Source organism: Crocodylus siamensis, chromosome 10 (genome assembly GCF_052110815.1).
Source record: "Crocodylus siamensis isolate JL-2025a chromosome 10, ASM5211081v1, whole genome shotgun sequence".
Taxonomy (NCBI): Eukaryota; Metazoa; Chordata; order Crocodylia; family Crocodylidae; genus Crocodylus; species Crocodylus siamensis.
This window is the reverse complement of record NC_143404.1, coordinates 91,244-113,763: the sequence shown is the minus strand read 5'-3', so window position 1 is coordinate 113,763 and position 22,520 is coordinate 91,244. Positions and strand designations below refer to the sequence as shown.

The window sequence follows — 22,520 nt, the reverse complement described above, 5'->3', positions numbered from 1 at the left end:
TGGAAATTGGCCCCAGTGTGGCCGATCAAGGCCCGGGCGTGCACGCAGGTGCAGCACAGCGCACACACACACTGAGGAGCGCAGCCCAGTTGCCTCCAGCTTGTAAGTTTTTTGTGGTGGAAGGGTAGAGAAGGGGCATGGGGGGGGGACAGATCAATGCCCCCCGTGGTGAGGGAGGAGTGGGGCAGGGGCTGGGGCAGGCACTGCCCAGCCAAGGCGCGTTATGGAACAGCACCGCAGCTTGTTGGGCAGGGGGCAGCTTCTGCCCTGCACACACTCTGGGGGGGGGCATGTGCCCCTGGATCTGGGCAGGACAGGCTGCAGCTGGGGCTGAGGCCAGAGTGGCACCAGTTTCTTCCTGACATGGGGGTGGGGGCAGAATCGCAGGGGCTGGGCTGCGATGTGCTTGGGGCAGGCGGTGGTGGGAGAGGGGCTATGGGGGGGTGGGGCTGCAGCCACCCCATATTTCACTGTGGTGTCCCCCCCCGAGATTCACTTCCTAGTGCTGCTACTGCCTGGCCCAACCTTCCCTCCCCCCGCCCCAGGCCAGGAAGAGCCTGGTGCTGCCCCAGCCCATAGCTGCAGCCTACCCTGCCTGTCTGGGTGGCACATTTCTCCCCCACTCCTGTGCCCTCCTTGGGTGCATGCCACGGTGGGAGCCGTCACCTTCCCAGATGAGCCATGGCTCCGTTCTGTGCCCCATTCCCCCCCCAGCTGCACAGCGCCTGCGCCAGCCCCACTGCTCCCTCACCGCAGAGGGCGTTGATCTGCCCCCACAACACCCCTTCCCTCCTTTCTCCCTGTCTGCCACAACAGACTTACCAGCTGCATGCAGCTATATCGCAGATTGGATCGCTATCAGCTGACATGTCTCCTTAATTGGTTACTGGTCTCTGCCCCCAAAATCTCTATCTGTGCAGCCCTACATAAAGGGTTATCAGTACCCCAGATTCCTCTTGTGTCTCCACCTGCCTCAGTGAATCCTCCAGGTCCTTGAACCAAGGACTGCTGAGAACTCTTTTCTTCCACCCTGCCTTGCCTGCCATTTTCAGCGCAAAGAAGCCCCCAGTCAAGTGTTACGTGTAGCATTTTTTCTTTTCCTTAGCTTCCTGTTACTCTTCTGGAGAAGAAGCCAGCATAGCACAGAGATCTAATGGGATCCAGTCTGATGCTAGAACAGATCCATCAGATGATGATGCAGGAGACAAAATGCCCAAACGTACTCAGAGTCTTAAAGCTCCAAAGAAAGTGACAAAAACTGAGGTGAGTTGGTATGTAAATGTATTCCTGGGCATGTGCTGCAGGATGTGGGTGGAGCCATGAGCTGTGGTGGCTGTGTAGATCACTTGGAAAAATCATTCTGCTTGCAGTGTTTTACAAGCAGCCCAACTCCTCTTTCCAGTTGGGGGCACTACTGTTTTGTTGAGGACTTTACCATGGAAGTGCTTGTTACCTGCCTGCTGCATGGGTCTCTTGTTAATTTGTTGTGGCCAGGAACCCCAGTTGTGGCTCACTTACCTACTTTTACCTTGAAAGAGAGATTTGTGCGTCTCTTCCAGGGTTGGTTGACTGTAGTGTCCACAGTTGTCTCTATTATAGACAGTGTGAATGCAGTAACAGCACCTCTGGTGCGATGCAGTTTGTGAGCAGGGTCCCTGAGAGCGTCCTGTATCCCAGTGCAGTTCTTTGTCCTTTTGAGCTTTTGCAGAATCTTAACCGTTAGACCTGGAAAAATACCTGGTTCATAGATTTCATAAACACTAGAGCTAGAAGGGACCCTGGAGGATCATCGGGTCCAGCCCCCTGCCCCAGGGGCAGGAAGTCATCAGGGATCATAGGTTCCCAGCAAGATTAAACATCCAAATGTCTCTTGAAGGCGTTCAAAGTAGGTGCTTAAACTGCCTCCGTCCGCAGTCCTATTCCAGTCCTTGGGGCGTCGGACAGTAAAGAAGTTCTTCCTTGTGTCCAGCCTGAAACGGTCACGGAGGAGTTCGTGACCGTTCGACCTTGTCATCCGTTGGGGCCCCCTGGTGAACAAGTGTTCTCCCAGATCTTGGTGAGCATCCCAATAAACTTGTAGGTGGCCACCAGATCACCTCTGAGCCTGCGCTTTTCCAGGCTGAAGAGCCCCATGGCTCTCAGCCTCTTATCGTAAGGTCTGTTTTCCTGACCTCTGATCATGCATGTGGCTCTCCTCTGCACCCTCTCAAGCTTCTCCCCATCCTTTTCGAATTGTGGAGCTCAAAACTGGACGCAGTACTCCAGCTGCGGCCTCAGCAAGGCCAAGTACAACGGGAAGTACAATATGACTGGTGCATTCATATAGTTCAGGGCTGTTCCACTGGGCCACATCCAGCTCTCAGGGGGCTCAGTTGCAGCCCCCAAGTTCTTGCATAGCTGCCTTGCTCCAGTTGAGCAGTCACCAGGGTTTCTGGGCGCCCCCTTCCTCCTCTGGCTGCCATGTTTAGTGCCCTGCCCCCTGGGCAGGGATGGTGGTGCAGGGAATAGAAGATGAGTTGGGGGCTGCATGGGCTCATGGTGCAGCAGTGAGTGGGGGAGGTGCCCATGGGGATGGGGGGGGGGTGTTGTGGCTTAGTGGTGTCCCATGGGGTATGCAGCCCCCAGCTGCTTCGAAGCTGGACAACTCTAATACAGTTCATCAGTCTTGTCTACACCCGTGCAGTGACCATTTTTGAAGTGCGTCCTACATGAACACCCAGATTGCGGTCCATTTAAAAATTCATCGAGCACTGGGTCCTCTGCTGCAGGTTCTTCCCCCTCCAGTCTGCACCCCCCTTCCCTGCACTTCCTAACATGCACCCTAGGGAGCCTGTTTTATAATTTAATAGAGCTTGCTCTTTGGAAGCTTTTATTGGTAGCCTGCATGCACTATGGGACTCTTAGAAATGCCAGCGGTAGACAGATTGATTCTATTGCTCTGTTAAGTCTTTGAACCAATAGCGTATTCACTCTGTTCCTCCCATTGGCATCTTTGCTTCTTGAGATGATTCAGATTGTTATCCTGCCCTTAATCTCTTAATTGTATCACTAACGCCAGCCTTGTGTGGGAATGAGTACAGTCATCTCAGTAGTGTCCTCATGCTAATTCCTTTTCTCTCATTTTTAATGGTTTGGATTATAGTTGAGAGAGATGCTGTTTCTCTGTGTTGTAAAAGTTGATACTAACTTCCTTAACACAGCACAAACTGCTGCATTTGGGAATGTGATACTTGGTGTGTGAATAGTTGGTGTACATGCTGTCTTAAATATTAGGTTTTTGCCTCGCTGAGCTCTCACTTAGGGGGAAGCTGAATCTGTCTCCAGTTGTTAATGGCATTCCTTTCCCAGGGCTCTGGAATGAGATGGTCAGTTGTATGCTCTGCTTCTTTCTGGAAGAGCAGGATTGAGGATGTCAGTCAGATAGCAGAAAAGCTGCAGTAGCAGGTCTTAAAATGTGGGTTTTTTTCTGTGTTGCTGTGTAAAGGACACACTCCAGTAACAAGAAACTTATGGATTTGAGAGCCCCAGCCAGGCTTTGTGCCAGGTGGCGGTTGTGCTGGGAGGGGGGGGGACTATGGGCAGTGGTAGCTAAGGCAAATGTTAGGGTGGCCATAGCCCCCTAGCGTTGCCTCGGCAGTTTGCCGATGGGCAGGCTTTGGGCTGGGGCCTTGGCAGGCCATGCTACAGGCTGTGAGCCAGCTCCCCGTTGAAACACGGGCTGTGGTGGGTCTGGAGCATTGTTGGCTTGGACTTTGTTCTACGGCCCAGCAGCCCGGCCATCCCTCTGTGTCCTTTTGTGTGTCTCTCTGGTTCTGGGTGTGTGTGCACATGTGTCTGTTCTGTGTGCATTTGCGCACGTGTGGTTCTGTGCATGTGCACGTGTCTAGTTCTCTCTTTCTTCTCTCCTTTTTCTTTCTCTTTCTCTTTCCCTCTGTCTCTCTTTTTTTTTTCCTTCTTATTGCAACATACTTAACAAAAAGAAAAATACTTAACAAAGGTAGTGCATGAAGCTTTATTTGTTGTTACCAAGTTTAGAATTTTTAGAAAACCTGGTATTCAGTGTTTTTTGTGTTTTTGGTTTTGTTTTTTGTTGGTTTTTTTTTTTTTAAAAGGGGACATTCATGATTATTAACCATTTTTAATATGCAGTGTGTTCTGGCATGTACCCCTTGCCCTGGTTTTGTTTAATGCCACTCTGGCATCTTACAAGGGAGATATTGAGGGGTTTTTGGCACTCTGGTCAAAACCATTGCCTACCCCTGCTCTACAGTGAGCTGATATAACTTTTTTTTCTTTCTTTTACAGCCTCCACTAAAGAGCATAAAAGCTCGCCCCAAGAAGAAAGCTGTGGGTTCTGTTGCTGCTGGCGAGTCGGCCTAAGGAGACCTCCCCCACCCATATCTGTCCCAGGATTCACCTGTTACTTTGAAGGGACACTCTCCAAAGAAGGGAGCTGAGATTCATGTACATAACAGCTACTGCTTTGTAGAGCTTATTCCAAGGCGAGGGGGTGGCTGGGATTCAGCACACGGAGCGGAGGATGCACATCCTCAGGAATTATTTACTTCTTTTCATCTCTTTTGGAGGGATTGCTGATATGTCTGTACATAGCCTGTTGCTTTGGGATTCCCTCTCTGTGTAACCCTAGTAGGGGAAGCTCATTGCTGAAAGAACTAATTAGGGTTAGAGCCATCCCTAGCACAGAGGCTGGAAATAAGATATTTAAGATGCAGGCCACTGAAATTCCACTTACTGTGGGGAGCTTCCCCACTATGTCTTAGGTTGCCCTGGCTTTCCTTCTGCAGCTACAAGCTAATGTTAGGAATCTCCAGGAGCCAGAGTGGCTGGTGCTGGTACCGGTGATGATTCAAGCTCATTCTCTTAGGGAAGGGGCCTGAAGGGATATGTACTGGGTGCTTTCCAGTGTGTGTGATAACTTGGGTGGGAGAAATGCGATTGGCTTAGAGTTTCAGCAAGTGCTGTAGAGGCACTCGTGGGAGGTGAGGATGAAGTCTGCGTGGCATTTTTCCCCAAGGAGAGTTAAGAGTAGAGAGGGAGCTGAGAAACTATTAAGTGACCAGTGAGGGGGTGGGGAGGGGGGTGTGGTACAGTGTATACAAGACTGCTGGGAAAATCATTTCTCCAGAAAAAAATGTGGCATCCCTGGGGCTTGATGATCTCTACTTCAGAAGTCCCTGAATGTAATGTCTGATTCCATAGTCAGATCTGTTGCCTGTAAGAATGTCAAGAAGAGCGTGTGAGACAGTGAGAGACTTGGTGGAGGGTGGGGGTGGACAGGGAGGATGTTACTTGGCCACCCAATGGCTGAAGTCCACAGCACCTCTTATTCTACTTGTCCCAGAACTAATCTGACAAATTCTTTCATCCTAACAGATGACTGGAAAACGTGGCTCAAAACAGTCTGCAGACACTTGAGCAAATATGAGGTGGAGCAATCCAGAGGCCCTTCTGTCCCAACTCCAGAAGGCTCCAGGAGAGCCAGGCCACAGGGCAGGAGAGCTTACAAATAACTAAAGTATGAAAACATCATTATCCTGACCCCAGAACTCCACTGGGGGGGCGGGGAGAGGGGGGTCGAGGGGAGCACAGTATCAGGATTGATCAATCCTTTTGCCGCATCCCATTCCAGCCCTTGAGAACAACTTCTCGTCTATCTGACCATGTGCCATTTCCATCAACCTGGGACCTGAGCAGCATGTAAGACTCGAGTAAAAAAACAAAAAACAAAACATGTGGATATGGGATATGTAATGTGAGAGTCAGACTTCGGTAATCCTCACGTAGAAAGACTTTGAGGTGAGTCAGTCCAAACTATGCTGGATCCTAACCCCTCAGAATAGGTTAGAGGATTTTTCCCTTTGGAGTGAGAACACATGCTACCCTTTACCTATTACTAGTTCCATTCAGATTTATGATGGTGGGAATTTCTTACATGAGGTAGCACCCCTCATCTTGCTAGCTTCTATGATCTCCTCAGCAGTGATTGAGGGAGCATCCTTGATGCCAAGGTAGGTATTCATATGCACAACTGCTATCTTAAGAGAGAGACTTGGAGACCTTGGTTTCTATTGAGAATAGCTGCCAAAGGAGTCTGATCTCCCTGGCTGCTTCTCCTTATTTAAGAACCATGCTTGTTTGTAGTCAAGGTGTAGGACTTCCTTCCAAATCTCTGTATCTTGCTATCACACTTCTAGAACTAGGACAGAATATTCTGTCTAAAAACCCTGTTGTTTTGTTGTAGGCAGGGTCTAGAACTTCCCCTGATATCCAGATTGCAGTTACATTTTCCATCTACTGAACCATTCTTAAGTTGCTCATAACAATAGAAGTGTCATCTCGGGCTGAAATTCTACACGTTTCTCCTTCATCTAGAAACAGACTTTCTGGAAAGCTCAGCTGCTTTTGGGACAGGATCTAGGGAAGACATTCTTGCCCTTAAAGCTATGATTTTTCAAAATTGGGTCCAGGTTCTATGGCAGACAGTGGAAGGAACTTGTCAGGAACAGTGATTTAATGAGAGAGGGTGTGGAGAAGCATTAATTTTAGCTTCTTTTTTTTTTTTTTTTTTTTTTTTTAAGGGGAGGGAGAGTTCCTGCTCTGTTGTAGTTCTACATAATAGAAGCGCTTGTTAACAACTGTGTGAACCTACCTAAATTAAGGAGGGTTAAAGTCGGAATGGTTTTGCTATACTTGTTTCACTGCAGAATCAGAGTTGCATCATAACCGCTTGCTCTGGTATCTTTTGATAAGTATGCCATTGTTCCATCTGTCGTAAACCTTTTCATAGTCTGGTGAAAATACATTTTGATTTGGCTGAAGCTTTAAGATTTATAAAAACATACTCTATTGCCTTTTATCAATTCCTAACCTGCCAGTGTTCCACTAGCATTATATGAAAGTGCATGTATTTCAGTGGAAATCTCTGGAGAGGATCCAACTATTTAACCATTTTACAGACCCTGGGACAATAAAGAAGCAAAGAGAAATTTGTGTAAAACGTTTGGAAAAAGACTGGGCTTTGAAGGATTGCTGTCCCAGTCTGTAGTGTACTAGATAGAACAGAACAATTAACTCTCTACAATATGCAGTGTCCTGCATAGCCACATTTTTCTAGTTTTATTTTTTAAAACTAAAAGTCTCCAAATGTTGCATTTAAAGATCATGGACTCAAGTTTGGAATTGCAAAGGGTAAGGTAGACTGTCCACATGCTGATCTTCCCCTCACCCTCCTTGTGTTTATGCTTTGCATTAATGTCTAATTACAAAACCTTCATACTGTGAATTTTCCACAAGAGCCACTTCAGAAACTGGGTGGTGCAGAGTGAATGAGAGAGAACTGCCTTGGGGATAAAGCAGAGTTTCATAGTAGGTAGGGTCGGAAGGGACCTGAGCAGATTATCAAGTCCAACCCCCTGCCATGGGCAGGAGAGGATGCTGGGGTCAAATGACCCTGGCTAGGTGTTCATCCAGCCTCCTTTTGAAGACCCCCAGGGTAGGAGCCAGCACCACTTCCCTTGGAGGTTGGTTCGAGATCCTAGCCACCCTGACAGTGAAGTAGCGCCTCCTGAGGTCTAGCCTGAATCTGCTCTCGGTCAATTTACAGCCGTTATTCTTTGTTACTCCTGGTAGTGCTCGGGGGGACAGGGAGTCTCCCATAGCCTGCTGGTCTGGTCCCCCTTGGCCAGTTTGTAGATGGTCACCAGATCCCCCCTCAGCCTTCTCTTGTGGAGGCTGAACAGGTTCAGGTCCCGTAGCCTCTCCTCATAGGGTCTGCCCCGCTGCGCCCGGATCATGCGGGTGGCCCTCCTCTGGACCCTCTCCATGTTGTCCACATCCCTCCTGAAGTGCAGCCCCCAGAACTGGACGCAGTACTCCGGCTGCAGCCTGACCAGTGCCGCACAGAGGGGGAGGATCACTTCCTTGGACCTGATCGTAATGCATGTGTGGATGCATGACGAGGTGCGGTTAGCCTTACTGACTGCATCCCCACATTCGTTTTGGAGTCAGTAGTGACACCAAGGTCCTTTTCTGCCTCTGCGCTGACCAGAAGGGAGTTCCCCAGCCTGTAGGTATGCTGCTGGCTCTTCTTCCTCAGGTGCAGCACCTTGCACTTGTCAGTATTGAATCCCATCCTGTTCTCATCTGCCCACCCCTGTAACCTGTCTAGATCTAGTTGCAGCCTGTCCCTCTCCTCCAGCGTTCCCACTTCTCCCCACATTTTAGTGTCATCTGCAAGTTTTGAATAAGGTGTTTTTCACCCCCTCATCCAAGTCACTGATGAAGATGTTAAACAGTGTGGGCCTGAGGACTGAGCCCTGGGGGACCCCACTGCCCACGTCCCTCCTGGTCAAAAAAGACCCAGCCACCACCACAGTCTGGGTGCGGCCCTCTAGCCAATTTGCGACCCATCTGACTGTAGGCATCAACGCCACAGTCGCCTAATTTCTTTATGAGAATGGGGTGAGAGACAGTGTCGAAGGCCTTCCTAAAGTCCAGAAAGAATATGTCCACCGCGACACCTGTGTCCAGTGATTTTTGTGACTTGGTTGGTTTGGCAGGACCTGCCTTGAATGAACCCATGTTGGTTGCCCCTAAGCATGATCATCTCCCCTTCTGGTCCCTCGCAGATGTGCTCTTGGATAATTTTCTCAAAGAGCTTCCCCAGAACTGAGGTAAGACTAACGGGCCTGTAGTTTCCTGGGTCCTCCGTTCTCCCTTTTTTGAAAATGGGGACCACATTGGCCCTTTTCCAGTCCTCCGGCACCTTGCCAGAGTACCACGAGTGCTCGTAAAGCTGTGCCAGGGCTCCCGCAATGACCTCTGCTAATTCCCTCAGCACTCTGGGGTGGAGATTGTCAGGATCTGCTGACTTGAACACATCTAGACCCACCAGAAGTTCCCTGACTAGGTCCTCACTGACCCTGGGCCTGGCAGCACCTCCCCTGGGTCCATCAGGGATCCCAGTGTGGGGGATGCCCCAGTCCTTGCTCAAAAAGACGGAGGCAAAGAAATTGTTAAATAGGTTAGCTTTGTCGTCTGGTGTGACCACCAGATTTCCTAGCATATCTTGCAGAGGTTCTTTGTCTCCTCTGGCACAGATTGTTTGGTGTGCAGTTTATGGGGAAAGAGACAACTGACAATTACTTTGTTCACTGTTTACTTCCCATTCTGCTCATTTGAACAGGTGATTGGCTTGCTCAGATTTATATAATCATGAAGTTAAATACTGTATTGTAATGACTACGTATATTAGGGCACAGCTAAGGGTGTATTAACTTAACACTCTCAAGTCCTTATGCTTTAGCTCTTTACTTTGTTGTCTTAAAATGCATGTACCATGGCCTTTTGAATGATCCCAATTATCATATTTTCTCGCATACAACATGCGCCTTTTCCTCAAAAAAGCATCCCCCTGAATTAAGTTTGAGGTGCCTGAATTAAGCAGGGAAGCTAATTTTCTGCACAGGGTTGGAAGTACTCAAGTTTGATTCCTGCTTTACAGTGCAGCAACTATGGTATGGTTCAGACAGCTGAGGGAGTCAGCTGACTTCATGATTCATTGTTCTTCATTCTACAGGTGTTAAGATCATCTCCTTTTTAATGGTCTTGAACGTTCCACTAACCAAGGTGACCTTCCTAAGGGCAGTTTTACTGTCTGCTAGCAGCTCTCACTCTCACTCAGCTCTTTTCTCAGACTCTTTAGCTGATTATTTAGCTCTGTTCAGAATGATAGATCCACCCATAGAGACTGTTGCAGCATGCACAGGATGGTGGAGTGTACTAGACTATGTGGCACCAGAAGCTAGTAGTCCAGCACAGCCCATATGTTCTGTTCTATGCCTCCAGTGTCTGGTAGGCTTTGGCTACGCAAAACAAAACTACCCCCAACCATGTGACTGACCCAGGGTCAGGTTGTTACCCTAATTATATGGATGGGTGGTAATGGACATAAGCTCTCTTCCTTAGTGAGAATACTCTTCATGCTGCTTTAGTAATATGTTTTCACCAGTTGGTGGCACCCAGTGACATGATTATTCAGCAGAAAATGCTGAAGCTTGGATAGCTCTTCACTTAGTAGTGTTCTTGGGCCTCAGTGTGGCACACATGAATTTTTCAGTTTTTACATTGCAGGACTACCTATTCTGCTCAGTAGCAGCCTTCCATCCCCACCTGCTTCTCTGCCGAGGCGCAGAGATATAAGTGGAATGATAGAAGGGGAATGATCCTTGAGTCTTGCATACCTTTTTTACAGTAAGCCATAGGCCCGCAGAGCAAGAGTTGTGCATAGGGAAAACCCTATTCACAAATGCCGTACCCTTGTACCTTGTGACAGCGGGAATCTGGGTTTCATAGTTTCATAGTAGCTAGAGTCGGAAGGGACCTAGGTAGATCATCTAGTCCGACCCCCTGCCTTGGCAGGAAAGAGCACCGGGGTCAGATGACCCCGGCAAGGTGCTCATCTAACTTCCTTTTAAAAATCCCCAGGCTAGGAGCCTGCACCACTTCCCCTGGAAGCCGGTTCCAGGCCCTAGCTGCCCTGACTGTGAAGTAGCGCCTCCTAATATCTAATCTAAACTTACCCTCCGCCAGCTTGTGACCGTTATTCCTGGTCACTCCTGGCAGCACACGGGGGAACAGGGACTCCCCCAATACCTGCTGATCCCCCCCTGACCAGTTTGTAGCAGGCCACAAGGTCCCCCCTTAACCTTCTCTTGTGGAGGCTAAACAGGTTCAGGTCCCGTAGCCTCTCCTCATAAGGCCTGCCCTGCTGACCCCTGATCATATGAGTGGCCCTCCTCTGGACTCTTTCCATATCGTCCACGTCCCTCTTGAAGTGTGGCACCCAGAACTGGACGCAGTACTCCAGCTGCGGCCTGACCAGTGCCGCATAGAGGGGGAGGATCACCTCCCTGGACCTGCTCGAGATGCATCTGTGGATGCATGACAGGGTACGGTTGGCCTTCTTGACTGCCTCCCCACACTGCTGGCCCATGTTCATCGTGGAGTCAATGACGACTCCAAGATCCTTTTCCGTCTCCGTGCTGGCAAGAGGGGAGTTCCCCAACCTGTAAGTGTGGTTCTGCTGCTGGAGAATGAAACCTTCTCTTTATGAGGTGTGCTGGCTTTGTAACCTCCCCCTCTTTTCAGTAAAATGCACTGTCTGGCTGCCTGGAGATTACAGCTGGGAGAAAATACTTTGTTTTTGGAAGTTTTATATAGTTGCTCATCTCGGGAGTAATGGTGCACCTGTCTTTGACGTAAAATCATTAGCAGGAGTGAAGGTCTTAGTTCATGTCACGGTATTTCTGGCATCCCCCCTTCCTTTGAAGAGTACAGTTTAGTATTTGATTTAGTTTTCATGAACTTCCTTTTCTTGGTTGGTAGTAATTTATTGGCTAGAAGGAAATGTTGGTGATTTCTGAGAGTGGCAAAGCTTATTAAACGAGAACCTTCTTTCTTCAGCCTGGTGTCTCTCTCTGCCTCTGTCTCTTGGTATTTATGGCCCCTCTCAGCCTCAGTGTCTGATGGCTCTTCTGAATCTCTCCTGGGAATATACTTCTTCCACGCATCTATCGCTTTTGCTCATTGAAGAGCTAGGATTCTGAAGGGACTTGTAGCCATAGTATTTGTGCATTTGGTGAATTCTTGTTTAGGTCTGCCCCCTGAGAGTGCAAGGCACCTTGGTGCAGTCTTGTACAGTATGGAGCAGACAGCTGCCGACTGTCATTAGTGTCTCAGTTCTTCCCTTGTGAGGTATGGTGTCCCACTGCCTTACTGAGAGAGGCCATGTCATACACTCTTGAGACTGTCCAGTTGCCTGCTAGGAACCCTGACCCCTCCCAACCTTCAGGGCAGTGATGGACACCCAAGTTTTGCTGCTTGAAGTAAACTTCATCTTGCTTACTTTGAATATTCCCATGCCCATTGCTGGTAGAAATGGAGCACACCACGCTTCTCTGCTGCCTAATATGGACAAATCATTCTTGGTCTGGAGGGAAAATACCCAAGTTTTCCTCATCACCTCTTCTCTCAAGTGGCTAGGAATCCATGTCCTCTGCTTGGTGGGCAGCTTGTTGTGCCACTCGCTGGTTTTCTCAGTAAAGGCAGGGAAGTGGAAGACCAACAGACCATTCTGAAGCTATGTATGTGTGTGTCAGTCAGTGAAAGGGCTCTGGAGCCTATGTGTATGTTCACATGTATTAGTGTTTCAGAGAGAGAGAGAGAGAATGTGTGTGTTCATTCATGTATGTACATTCATCAGTGTTATTTTTGGGGGGTCCCTGATCATGTTTTGCCTGAAATCAGGGTTTATGCAAAGACTGGGGAAGCCTAGTGTTACAGCTCCTTTAAGATTGCAGACACTTATAAATGTCTCAGTCAAGCCCAGGACCCCTGGCAAAGTCTTAAAGTAGTATCCAGAGTAATTTTGTCTTTGGGAACAGCGGTTTGCATAGTGACTGATAGAGCTCTACAGTCTTTGTAACACCAGAAAACTTTACACATGGGGTGTGGTGGGAAATTGTGGGGTATCACATTGTCAGGGTACGTCAACAAATATATTTGAATCAGTCTGAGCCTCAAGCAAGCACAGCTTCCACTCAACATCCCACAAGTTAGAGCCTGGCTGCCCGTAGCACTTTGGATTCTTCCTGTTCTATAGTAAGAGCTGGACTGAATTTTCTGCTGTCAGTCTTTTGGCACTTAAACAGTAATGACCGTTTCCCTTCAGCAGAGCAACGTATCTGCAGGGAGGGCCAGATGGATTTAAAGTCTTTTTCAACCGGTGGTTTAGATGCGCTGTGCTGAGCAAGCACCAGGAAGAAGGGGAGCATATCCAGCCGGAGTTTTCCTGCAAACGTCTATTTCTTAGGCTAAACTGCTTTTTTCGGGGAGCAGAATGGTGAACTGCACTGCTGGAATGCTGAGTTTCTGAAGATGACTGTTTGGAAAAAATGTTGTAGCAAGGCCAACAATCAAACTACAATTGTTCTGTTTGCTATGAAAAGTTGGAGTTGGAAATAATATGGAATGTAGACAAAAACCCACATTTGCCTCTGTTTCTTTTTAATATTGTATGTGAATATGTGCTGCTCTTAGGGCCATTTCACAAATCCTGTGTGCAGAAACTTTTTCCTGCCCTGCTTCTTGCTTTACATCACATTCCCTTATTCCTCATGTATAGCTGGAGTAAAGTACTGTATCCAGCTTGCTAGATACCAAAGACAAAAATGTCACTTTTCTTTGCAAAGCCAGCTCTAGTTTTCTGGATATTTAATTTTTTCCCTTGATCTCTTAACACTGGGCACTGCATCACTGTTTGAGAAGGCCTCTGGTTGGGCTTAAAGTTGAATTCAAGCACCCCTTACTCCAGTCTAAGTCCATAGCATCAGCTATGTTAACCTTTGGTTGTGGCTGAAATTCACTTCCTGCATGGTGCAAGTGATCTGAAAGTGGTGAGGACCAGGCAGCTACGTTTGGGCATTCCCTTTCTGAGAAGGCGTTAATAAGAACATTAGAAATGCCTTGCGTTTGTCTTGAGTCCCGTATTGAGTCGCACAGCAGCTCAAGGAACAACGGTGGGCTGAAAGAACAAATGTCTGGCCCTCCAACAGTAGTATTACAGGTTATGTCTACCTTGCAGTCTGCCACGTATTGCTGAAGTACTCAAGCCTGCTTCTGGGGAGGATAAACTAACATGCCTCCTGTGGACATAGTAAGACTGTTTCTAATACCTGAGCTAGGTTTGGTGTAGTCATTAATTGCACTGGATTTAGATATGCACACAGCTGTAAAGGATGATTTGACAAAAATTGGCCCTTCAGCAATCTGTGCACACCTCTTTCTAGCAAATACCAATTTTCTAATGTGTGTATTGGTTCAAATGTGGTGTGTCGATCTAAAATATGTTAACCGAACACCTAGACTTTTGGTTAAGCTCTGTACTGCTATTAAGGAGACCAGGCGAGTGTCATATTCTTGGTCCTGAAGATGGCAGTTCTCTTCCCTAGAGGTGGCATTGCCTGTACTGCTGTACAGTAAATGTGTTCACTGTACTCCCAAGCTTGTTTTTTAGCAGGTGGTGATAAGTACTGCAGCATAGTATCGCTTCATTGCATGTGTGTGCATGTATGTTTGCTTGTGTGCTTGCATTTTTTTATTATTCTATAGTAACTCCTGCAAAATAAGTTGAATTTTGGTTCCCTTTGTAATCTAACAGACACTTTTTAAATGTATAGGTAGGGTTTCTGGATATGATAGCGGGCATTAGAAATGTATAGATAAATGTTATAAAAGGTCTTTATGGCCTCCAGGTACTTAGAATGTAAGAATACAGGAAATTAAATTAAACTGAAAAAATACAGGAAACTCTCGTGAGGGATCACAGTTAGGATGTTAAGAACTGACTGAACGCAAATCCATGTTGAAAGGGGAGTTGTAGGAATGAAGTGCAGCACAGCAGCCTGCCCAGCAGTTTGAGGAGTTGGTTCCTACAACAATGCCATGCTAATACCAACTGGAGGCTTTCACTAGGTTTTTTCCTGCCTGTACAGAACAATTCTTTCTGTTCATACTTGCATGGTTTCAGTCATCATAGTAATGCACATTGCTGACTTAACCTTTTCATGCAAATTTCCTGGTTTCCATTATACAGTAGGTATGAAATGCTGGCTGTCTCACCCTGGGATGAAAAGGTGTTAGCTTAGACTGGTGAGGATGATAAATAAAGAGGGACTCAGCCAGGGAAAGTAAATGGGTATTCTAATGGTGAATGAAATTCACTGCTGACAGCAGTAAGGTAATATAAGAACTACTTTTTTATGCAACTATAGCAGCCTAAGAAAAAAGACAACACTATGGATAGTTTTAATGAAAACCTTTCTGGAGTATACAGGTCAAAAACCCGTAAATCTCAGAATGCAGAAGGAAGTGATGAAGCGCAACACTAAAAACGGTTACAATGCCATTTAATGGGGCTGTTTTATGGTTTTACTTTGAATCCACAGTACCTGACTCAGTTTTCAATCTCAGAAAAGGAGATGGTAAAAATAGAGGGTTCACGGATGGGTGATGAGGATTACGAGGGGTGTGGAAAGGTGCTTAGGTGACTACGTAAGGAGAATCTGAAAAGAGTAGAACTGTTCCCTCGAAGAACTATGAAAGGATACACAACAATGGAGAAAGAAGGCGTATGTGATCACATTCAATAGAAAAATGGGCTACTCAAACTGAAAAGTGATAAATTTAAAGACTGCACCTCTTAAGTATGAAAGTGTTGGTCTCCTGGCTCCTTAGGGATTTTATTTTTGTTTTAGTAGTTTCTTGCCTTGTAGATTAATGTTAAAATTCAGACATTCAGAAAAAAATGTAGCATTTCCTTTTAGGGGAGTAAGTCTTTACTTACTTACTTATTTACTTAAAACAAATTTCCGAGTTGTTTTTTTTTTTAATTAACTTGAAAGGGATTGTTTTTATAAAATTAAGAGCCGCATTTTCTAAATATTTTAGATCAAGACTTATCTACCTATCCTTCAACTTTCTGCAATGACTGAGTGATTGACAGGATTCTCTTAATTTTATTGATGGCTCTTATTTCTCCTTTGACAAGAATAAGTTTAATCTATAAATTAAGATAAATGGGGGATTTCTTGAGGGGGGGAGGGGCGTTGTTTGTTTTTTGTTTGATTTTTAAGTAATCCCAATCACTTCTGAATTCCAGAGCATTCTTCTCCAGGTTGCAATTGCAAATCCCGAAGGGGATACAAATACCGTAAGGCTTCAAAATACGGGGAAATGCTGTTGGGGGAAGCCTGACTCATGAGATACTGAGCAAGCTATTTTCAATACAGCAGTAAATGGCTTTGAGTCCCTATCTACCAATGCCATCGTTACAGTGTGGGTTGGAGAGAGTTAATGAAGTTTGTTAGCCCATCTGAGGAAATGAAAATGGGAGTTTTAAATCAACAGTAACGTTTTCATAGCCTAAAGATCAGGAGCAAAAATCTTGGGCATAAGGTGCAAAGTGTCCACCAGAGGGTGCAAGCACAGCATCTGAAGGGAGATGGAGAGAAAGTGAGGGAGGGGGACTGGCTTGGAACAGTTTGAATTGCCCTGCTGAAAGATTGAACCACGAGAGTTAAATTCTTTCCTGTCTAGAAATAAAGAAACAGCTGGGATTGAATAAGAAGACATGAAGTGGAATGCCATCAGTGCCTTGCTAGAAAAACCACCACAGCTCTTAATTGAGGAGCTCTCGGATGAGGTGCATTAAGAATGGTGTTCTGGAAGAATAACCTTTTCCAGATCCTTTCATTATCCATTTGGCTTGTGTTGACCAGCTGTGCAGGGAATAGCTCCATAAATGGCTTTGTTTCCGGTTCCTTCATCTGCCATGAAAGGTTCTTTTTAAAGAATGCTGCCCTGATTTACACTCTGAATTTTATAGCACTTCCAATAGGATTTCCTGGTAAAAGTGGGCAGCCTCTTTCAATTGGATCCATCTCCTGTAGAAATAGAAACAAATGGAGTCTAAAAATATAGATGTATCTAATGGTTTCCATGGTAATTGGTGGCCATGGCAACTGAGAGCTAGCTTTGTGATGGAGGACAGGGGGTTTTTTTGGTTTTTAAATTGCCAAACTAAATATTACTGTACAAATGTTTCAGAGTAAATGCTGAATGTCAGCCCTGAAGACTTCATAGGTGCAAGAGAAGGAATTTTCCACAAAAATTGCTTGGGTATTTATTCCATTTTTAAACAGTTTCTCTGTGTGAGCTGGCAGTTTGCTTGATGTAATGGATTTATTGAAGAGAGGTCCTCTGGAATTTATGCTTGCTATTTTCTTTTTAGACGCTTTAGTAATGAAAAAATATTTTCAAGCTGATTCCAGAATTTTGGTGTCTCACTCCAAGAGTGTGGGGCAGGAGAGGCGGGATGCATGGGTCTTCTGGCTTTTTATTACCATTACAGTAAATTTTATAAATTTTTATAATTTTGACATTTTTTGTTTAGAATATGGTCAAATAAGAGACTCCTCGCACTTTTTGAAGATAACACAGAAATAACGTGTTTCATGATAAACATATTCTATTTGGAGTATTGTAATCCTGTTGGAGGAAAGTCCTGAATTCTAGGTGCAGTTACAGCAGTGGTGGGCAAAATATGGCCCGCAGGCCATATCCAGCCCACCAGTTGATCCTGTTTGGCTTGCTGGCTGCTCCCAGGAACCTGAGGGAGGGCTGCTTTCTGCTCTGCTGGAGCTGGGCTGGGCTGCACAGCATGCAGACTTCTCTGCCCCCCTCCCCGCCGCGCACACACACCTTACCCCTCTGCCCGGCTTCCTGTTGGCACTGTGGCTGTGCAGTGCTGACACCACAGCTCCCGGCAAGCAGCCCCTCACAATACAGGGTGTGATGCGCCACCCCAAGTGATGCACCACCCCTGCCCACTAGTCCATGCTAGCCATGTGGGGAGGGGGCATTCCCAGTGTGGTGCACAGCACCTCATTGCAGCAGGTGGGTGGGCGGGATGGTTGTGCAGACCCAGCTGCTCATGGCCACAGTGCCAGGACTGTGCATTGTCAAGAAGATGCGAGGAGGAGAGGTGGGGGGGATGTGGGGCACTGCATGGCCTGGGCCAGCCCTGGCTGCAGCAGAGTGACAAAGGGTACAGCCCTTTCTTCTCAGGCTTGTGGCAGTGGCTGATTACTGGATGGTTTCAACTGCCACCCCCACTCCCCTGGCCCTCAACAACTCACCAAAACTCCTTAAGTGGCCCTCCAGCTCAGACAATTGCCCACCCCTGAGTTAGTCTGCAGTATAAATTCACGACTATGTGTGCTTCACCATTGATGAGAGAATGCCTACTGTGGCAGTACAGAGAGATTGATGTGACTTGCATGTCATTTATTATTATTTTGCACAACTTCTAGGCCTTTCTGAAGTGGACTGTAACCAGTATTTCAGTGCTTGCAGACCCTACTTAGTTCCCTGGCCCCCTAAGTATTATCCTTTCACTAACTGAACTGTTGTCACAGTAGTACTTCCTTTCTCTGTCCATCCTGCTTATTCTCCTGCTCACTGATTCCTTTTGAAGTTTGACTGGCAAGAGCCTGCTAGAGCCTTCTCGGAGCCAAACGTCACTGTTACGTGCTGCCTGGTCTTCTGTTGCATACAGCAGATCTATATTGGGGTAATTACCTTATCCAGTTCTTGTTTCTACCCCATCTTTGGTCAGTGACCCTTAGGAGAGCCACCTAATCTGATAGCTGGCTTTCTGCATCATTTAGGAGCCCTACTGGAGGCAACCTGAGTGTAAGAAAAGAGGCTTCTACTCCTGACACTTCCTTATCTCAGCCTTTTATTCTATCCCAGCCCTGAGAAGAGTGAACAAATACGTGCAGATCTGAATCTGACTCTGAGATTTCTTCCATCATCCTTTCCTGCTTCTGTCACTTTCAAGGGACATTGTGCGGGGGGGGGGCCTTAAAGGAAAGGGGACCAAGAATGAGTTGAGTGGTAGGAGGATGAATTTACGATGGGGTCCAAGACTGTCTCATTTCAAGACTTATCTGAACCCCAGAAATAGCGTACTATGGGGACAGCCCCCTGGTAGTGATTTAAGAAGTGACCCAGTCTTCAGGATCACTATTACTAAAAACCTGTTCATGGGACTTTAAAAGGAGGCAGAAATCACCCCTTGAGAATAACGTCTGTGTAGAGGCCTCTTAAGGGAGAAGAGCTCCTGGAAGAACTCTGTACCTGCACTGCTCCAAGCCCATGGCACACGGGACATATTGGGATGAGTTTGGCTTTGGCCGGAGCATGCTTGTACTCTCACTGCTTTCTATTTCCTGGATCCCATTGGAAGCCCTGGGGACTATGGCACAAGTTAAAGCATCTGTGAGGCTACTCTAATCTATCTATAATGGGGACTGAATGCGTAATAAGACGATCATTTCAGATGATTCCTGCCAGAGTGTGTGTGTGTGTGTGTGTGAGCCTTTGGTGTTCTTTACTGACCTAAGTAATCTTGTCATCTACAAATATTTCCATTCCATCATCTCCCTGCCCTGTTTTTAGATGAGCATAGAAACAATACCAGGCCTACCTCTGCGCAAGCAAGCTCCTGTTCCAGCAGCAACTCCTATCAACGTCGACAGAGTTTCCCTTTTAAAGATCTTGTTGCATGTCAAAAATTGATAATTTATCTCAACAGTGTTTTGTCCCTTTCCCAGTCTCTCATTGTCTTGTATACGGCAAAATTATTCATCTCTTCCTAAAGTTTTCTTAAATCCCTCTTGGAAGGAACTTGACACAACTTTCTGAACTGTCAGAGCCTACTATCAACAAGCTCTTCTTAAATCTGCTCTGCTTCTGACCTTCACAAAGATTGTTAATGTCTTTAGTGAGTCATATTTTTCTTTGAAAACATCTTTCTGGTTTGTTGTTGTTCCCTATTCATTATGTTGTCTTAAAATTCTACTTTTCATAGTTTTAAATAATTTGCTTATGCCAAGTTTGAAATTTGTTAGGTTCCAATTTTCAAGGTCATCACTACTATCTTTAAAAATGGTACATTTTTATCATCTTTCACTTCTGTTAGTATGTTTGAGAGGGATATTTTTGGTAGCAACTTAGCCCCTTCATTTGTAAGCTCCTTCATTACTCTGAGGGTGTAACATTCAGGGTTTTTGACTTGTGCTTTAAAATGGGTTACTCTAGGGGTCTCTTATTTGACACCTCATTTTTGGAAAGTGCTTGCTTTACTACCTGAAAAGAATTGAGGCATCTCTATCTGCATCCTCTCCTGGTATTCAAGAGGGCTGTTGATTCTCTTGCAGCTTGGAGACTGCTGCTGTAGTGCACAAATACCTACTTCCACAGGGTGGCAGCTGAGCCTCTGTTCAGTTCTCAGAGTTGTTTTGACTTATTTTCTGCTAGAAGCAGCAGTTCCTGCGTCATCCCTGACATGCAGGGCATGAATCTGTAAATACGATCCATATATTGTGGGTTAAAGAATACTTTTGGACTGGCTTTTTGTTGCATTGCATTAGCTTAGTCTGTATTAGCTTGCCTTAAGACTGGCTGTCTCTGAAGGATATTCAAGATTGTTCAAACTCAGATATCCATGTCACATTAGAATTGGATTATGACTTCCAGGAAGGGCTTGATTTCTTCACTGAGTCAGTGATCAGCATTTCTTGTTCCTTTTTCCTCGTTTTGTTGAAAAATCTGCTATCTGTTCTTGCTGCCTTCTCAGCCTAATCCATCTACTTGATATCTTTCTTTTCTTACCTTCCCTGGATTTGCATTAAAAAATAATCAAATTCTGTCTTGGGCAGGCTTTGCTCCTTCAATAGTTAAGTCATGTCTGCTTTCCACGTGTGTGTTTCAAGCATCCAGGCTTACAACATGCGTCCACCACTGCAGAAGTTCCTTTTTAGGGCAAAATGAGCACTGTTATCAAGGCATGCAAATAAAACTGTTGTGAAATGATTTTTCTTTTTGTTTTAGTCTACTCTTAAGTGGACCTCTGGTTTTCTGCAAGTGCAAATAATTGTGTTTTCAGAATGTGTCATTAATGCATGTAGGAACAGGAAAAAAGGAAGGGCATCCTGGACTAGCCCCCAGTATATATAGGTAACTTAGTCCAAAACCATCTGTGAGAGTGCCTGCTCTAGCCTTTCTTGTATCCCATGGAAAAATAAATGAAAAAGCAGGAGGAAAAAAAGTATGATTTGCTACAGGTAAAGAGTAAGTGAAACAAGTGTGGTTGCTTGTAACAGCAGTAGCCAATCTTTAGTTTAAAATGTGCTCAGATTATTTTAGGAAAGGAAACATGCCTCATGCTACAGAGGGAAAGAAGAAATACACTGATGGTCCTTGCCAGCCTTACCCAGGGTCAAAATTCCTTCCAAACACCCAATCTGGCAATCAGTTACACCTTGAGCATATGAGCAAGATCCACCAACCAACCAGGCAGTTTCAAAGTTACCATTTGGAAACTAGTTTACTGCAGACAAACTTCAATTCTAGCTATAGCTCATGTCTAATAAAAGGAAAGGGGGAAGGAAGCCAAATAACACATTCATGGGAATATGGAGAGGGAGGAGTCTTCCTAGGACCTGCAGTGACAAAAGCAGCTGTGATCCCTTCGATGCTGATAGTTTCTATTCAGCCCCTTGTTGGGGATACCAGATATATGAATCCATCCATCAGCCACTCTGATTACCATTTGAAGTATACCCTTTTCTATCATACTGTCTCTGCCATAAACTTATCACATTGTGTTAAGTCATTTCAGTTTCAGCCACTTTGTTCAGGTCGTTCCAAAACTTCACTAATCTAATAGCTAGGATTCGCCTAATTTCCAGTCTCACTTTTTTTTTTTTTTTTGCTAACAGTTTACCCATTTCTTCTTGTGCTGGTAGTGTTAAATAGCCCTTCTCGCTTCCTGATACTCGTCCTGTGACTATTTATAAAAGTATTCGTATCCCATCTCAACCTCATTTTGCTAAGCTAAAGAAGTTGAACTCTTAATCCAAAGATTGGTTGGTTCTCCATTCCCCTACCTACTCTGCTAGGCCCTTCTTCATACTTGTTTCATGTCCATCTTCTTTGTACATGGTATGCTAAATGCAGGGTTACCAATACCTTGTAATGGTGGTACTAGTATTTCCCTGTCTCTACAAGGAAATACCTTGCCTAATATGTCCTGCAGTTTCATTACCCGTTAGCACAACTGCATCGCACTGGTATCTTGTGGTTACACTGAAGTTGGCCAATATGCCCATGTCCCTCATCCATACTTTCAGTGTGAGACACCAACTTCTAGCAAAAGTTCTCAGTGTTAGTCCTGAAATGCATGACTTTGTACTATTACATTATTTTGAATATTAAATCCTGTATATCCTATATAATAATCCTTCCCTCCTCTGTATGCAGAAGAACTTGTACGATCCATTATTTTTATACATGCACATCTAGTTCTGGCATCACAATTGGTAGTCAAAACATTTAAATAGGATGAGTCCCAGGACCAATCCCTGAAGAACACCATGAGTAGTAGCCTCTCATCTGACAAGTCAGTTTACCTTACTGTAGAAGGTTGTAATGTTGGAGTGACACAATCTTCCTTGGATAAACCATATTGCATTTTGTCCCTTTTTCTGTTTACCTCCATATTCTTAATTCTTTCACTGCCCATATAAAGATCTTTTATGATATTGAAGACAAACTAACAGACATGTTAGAGCTTATGATCTGTCTTCCCATTTTTGAATATAGGAGTTGTGCTTACTGTTCTCCTATTGTAGGTTACTATCCCTGAATTGACAGCTTCATTAAAGATCTGTGCTACAGGAGTCGCTATTTCATGTAAAAAGGCAGATTTGGGTTGGATAATAGGTAGAACTTCCTAACTGTGGAAGTGTTTGAACAGTGGAACAGACTACTTGGAAGCTTCCCACAACAAAAGATCTACAACCTAAGTGCAGATC

General features: G+C 45.6%; 1 protein-coding gene across 1 annotated transcript in view; it reads left to right on the top strand.

The window, feature by feature from the left end:
* The window catches only part of REEP2 (receptor accessory protein 2), a 73,497-nt gene that overhangs the window by 9,573 nt on the left and 41,404 nt on the right, over positions 1 to 22,520 (top strand). The window contains exons 7-9 of the mRNA XM_090020760.1: positions 1,106 to 1,263; positions 4,306 to 4,464; positions 5,395 to 5,817. Coding sequence (XP_089876886.1) covers positions 1,106 to 1,263; positions 4,306 to 4,380 — 233 coding nt within the window. The 3' untranslated portion in view covers positions 4,381 to 4,464; positions 5,395 to 5,817. The remainder of the gene's footprint in view (positions 1 to 1,105; positions 1,264 to 4,305; positions 4,465 to 5,394; positions 5,818 to 22,520) is intronic.